Source organism: Myotis brandtii, unplaced genomic scaffold (assembly GCF_000412655.1).
Source record: "Myotis brandtii unplaced genomic scaffold, ASM41265v1 scaffold157, whole genome shotgun sequence".
NCBI lineage: Eukaryota > Metazoa > Chordata > Mammalia > Chiroptera > Vespertilionidae > Myotis > Myotis brandtii.
The window spans coordinates 3,725,730-3,727,711 of NW_005355708.1; the positions used below are offsets into that span (position 1 = coordinate 3,725,730).

At 54.9% G+C, this 1,982-nt stretch overlaps 1 protein-coding gene across 1 annotated transcript in view; it reads left to right on the forward strand.

Annotated features, from left to right (window-relative positions):
- Nucleotides 1-1,982, forward strand: part of LOC102250500 (keratin, type I cytoskeletal 19) — a 4,904-nt gene that overhangs the window by 1,036 nt on the left and 1,886 nt on the right. Inside the window, exons 2-3 of the mRNA XM_005861822.2 lie at nt 104-240; nt 1,863-1,945. Of these exons, the coding sequence (XP_005861884.2) occupies nt 104-240; nt 1,863-1,945 (220 nt within the window). The remainder of the gene's footprint in view (nt 1-103; nt 241-1,862; nt 1,946-1,982) is intronic.

Genomic DNA, 1,982 nt, shown 5'->3' on the forward strand with positions numbered 1-1,982 from the left:
GGTGGGGAGGCCAGGGAAAAGGGGTCTGGAGGAATGGGGGGACATAGGACACCGCTGTGGGCAGCCCTGAGGTCCAGACCTGAAGCCCCCTTCGCCCTCGCAGCAGGAAAAGGGAGTTTGGCCTGGGAGGGATCTGGTCCACCCCGGGCCAGCCCTGCCTCGAGCTGCTCCCTGTCCCCCCGCCGCCCCCCCTCCCCTGTGGGGCCTCTGCTTTTCTTGTCTCTGGAGGACCAAGGCCAGGTCTGGTTTCCATCACGTTCAGGCCCCTCCCTCCAGGCCTAGGGAACCACCTGGAACTTGAGAGAAGATCTAGGAGAAATGGGAGAGGCCAGGGGTGGGGACAGATGCAGAGGCCTTGGGGTTCTTTGCTGTGGAGACCTCTGTCTGAGGACAGGGTGAGCACCAGTTCTCTGTCCTGGGCTCTTACAAGGGCCCTCGGAGCCTGCAGGGTGGGGCTTGGGCTCCGCCCACAGTGAAGAGCTTGGAGCTCTGTCCTGAACACATGTAGGAGAAGCCAGTGAGGGGGCCCCCATTCTGGTCTCCCCACAGCACTGCCCAGTGTCCACCATGGGCATGGCGCTGGGTGCTGGGACATAGATCAGGCCACAGACACGGAGGGAGGGCTAGAGATACACAGTGCACTTTTTAAGTTGTGACCTATGATAGGAAATACATTTTTGTTGTTTGTTCATTTTTACCGGAGGATAGTTTTCTATTTATTTTTTTCTATTGATTTTTTTTAAGAGAGTGGAAGGGAGGGAGATAGACACAGAGAGAGAAAAACGTTGATGTGAGAGAGACACATGGATTGGTGATCAAGCCTGCAGCCCAGGTACGTGCCCTTGACTGGAATCAAACCCCGGACCTGAATCGAACCTGGGCCCGATGCTCTATCCACTGAGCCAAACCAGCTAGGGCTAGGAAATACGTTTTAAGATGAGTCCTCACGTTCTCTCATACACATGCACAATGGAGAGAAAAGTTTCTGGAAGCCATTCTTACCCTACTGTGAGCGATCACTTCTGCTATGTTCATCCTGTTCTGTTCCATTTAAAAACGCCGGACCTGAATTGAACCTGGGCCCAATGCTCTATCCACTGAGCCAAACCAGCTAGGGCTAGGAAATACGTTTTAAGATGAGTCCTCACGTTCTCTCATACACATGCACAATGGAGAGAAAAGTTTCTGGAACCCATCCTTACCCTACTGTGAGCGATCACTTCTGCTATGTTCATCCTGTTCTGTTCCATTTAAAAACGATGCAAATCACCGCACAGCACAATGACTAACGCGTCATGACCTGGATGCAGGTAGCTTAATGGGGTGACCATGCCCCTCAGGTCACGGGACCTGAGATTGGGGGTGACAGGGAATCCTGAACTTCACTTCCCACCCCCACAAAATAGGTACCCACTGACCTGACATGAAAGAGGTGTAAGGTGCCCGGCTCCTAATAGATGCCCAACAGACTTCCCTTCTTTGAGGCAGAATGCCGTGAGTGGGGGATACGGACAGGGGTAACCCCCTCGCCCCCACCCCCCCACTTCTCTGCATCTGGTTTGCATATCATAGAGGCTATCTTCCTTGACACCATGTGGAGTTTCCCTGGGCACAGGTCTCAGAGACACTCTCCCCAGGCTCTCCTGCCTGCACTCCCCTGCTCATCACCTCCCCGCTAACCCCCCACTCCTGGCTCCGCCTCCTGGGCAGGACTGATGCCAAGGCCTCCCAGAGAGCAGGCCCGTGGGCAGATGAGGGGCTTGTCTCCAGGTGGCAGGGGCACACTCATTTGCTCCCCTTTCTCTGAAAAGAAAGTGGTGGGCAGTGCCAGTGTGTTTAACTGCCAACCTTCTGCCTTTCAGATTCTTGGTGCCACCATAGAGAACTCCAAGGTTGTCCTGCAGATCGACAATGCCCGTCTGGCTGCGGATGACTTCCGAACCAAGTGAGCATCTCTGCCCTGCTGGGCTGCAGAAGCCGGG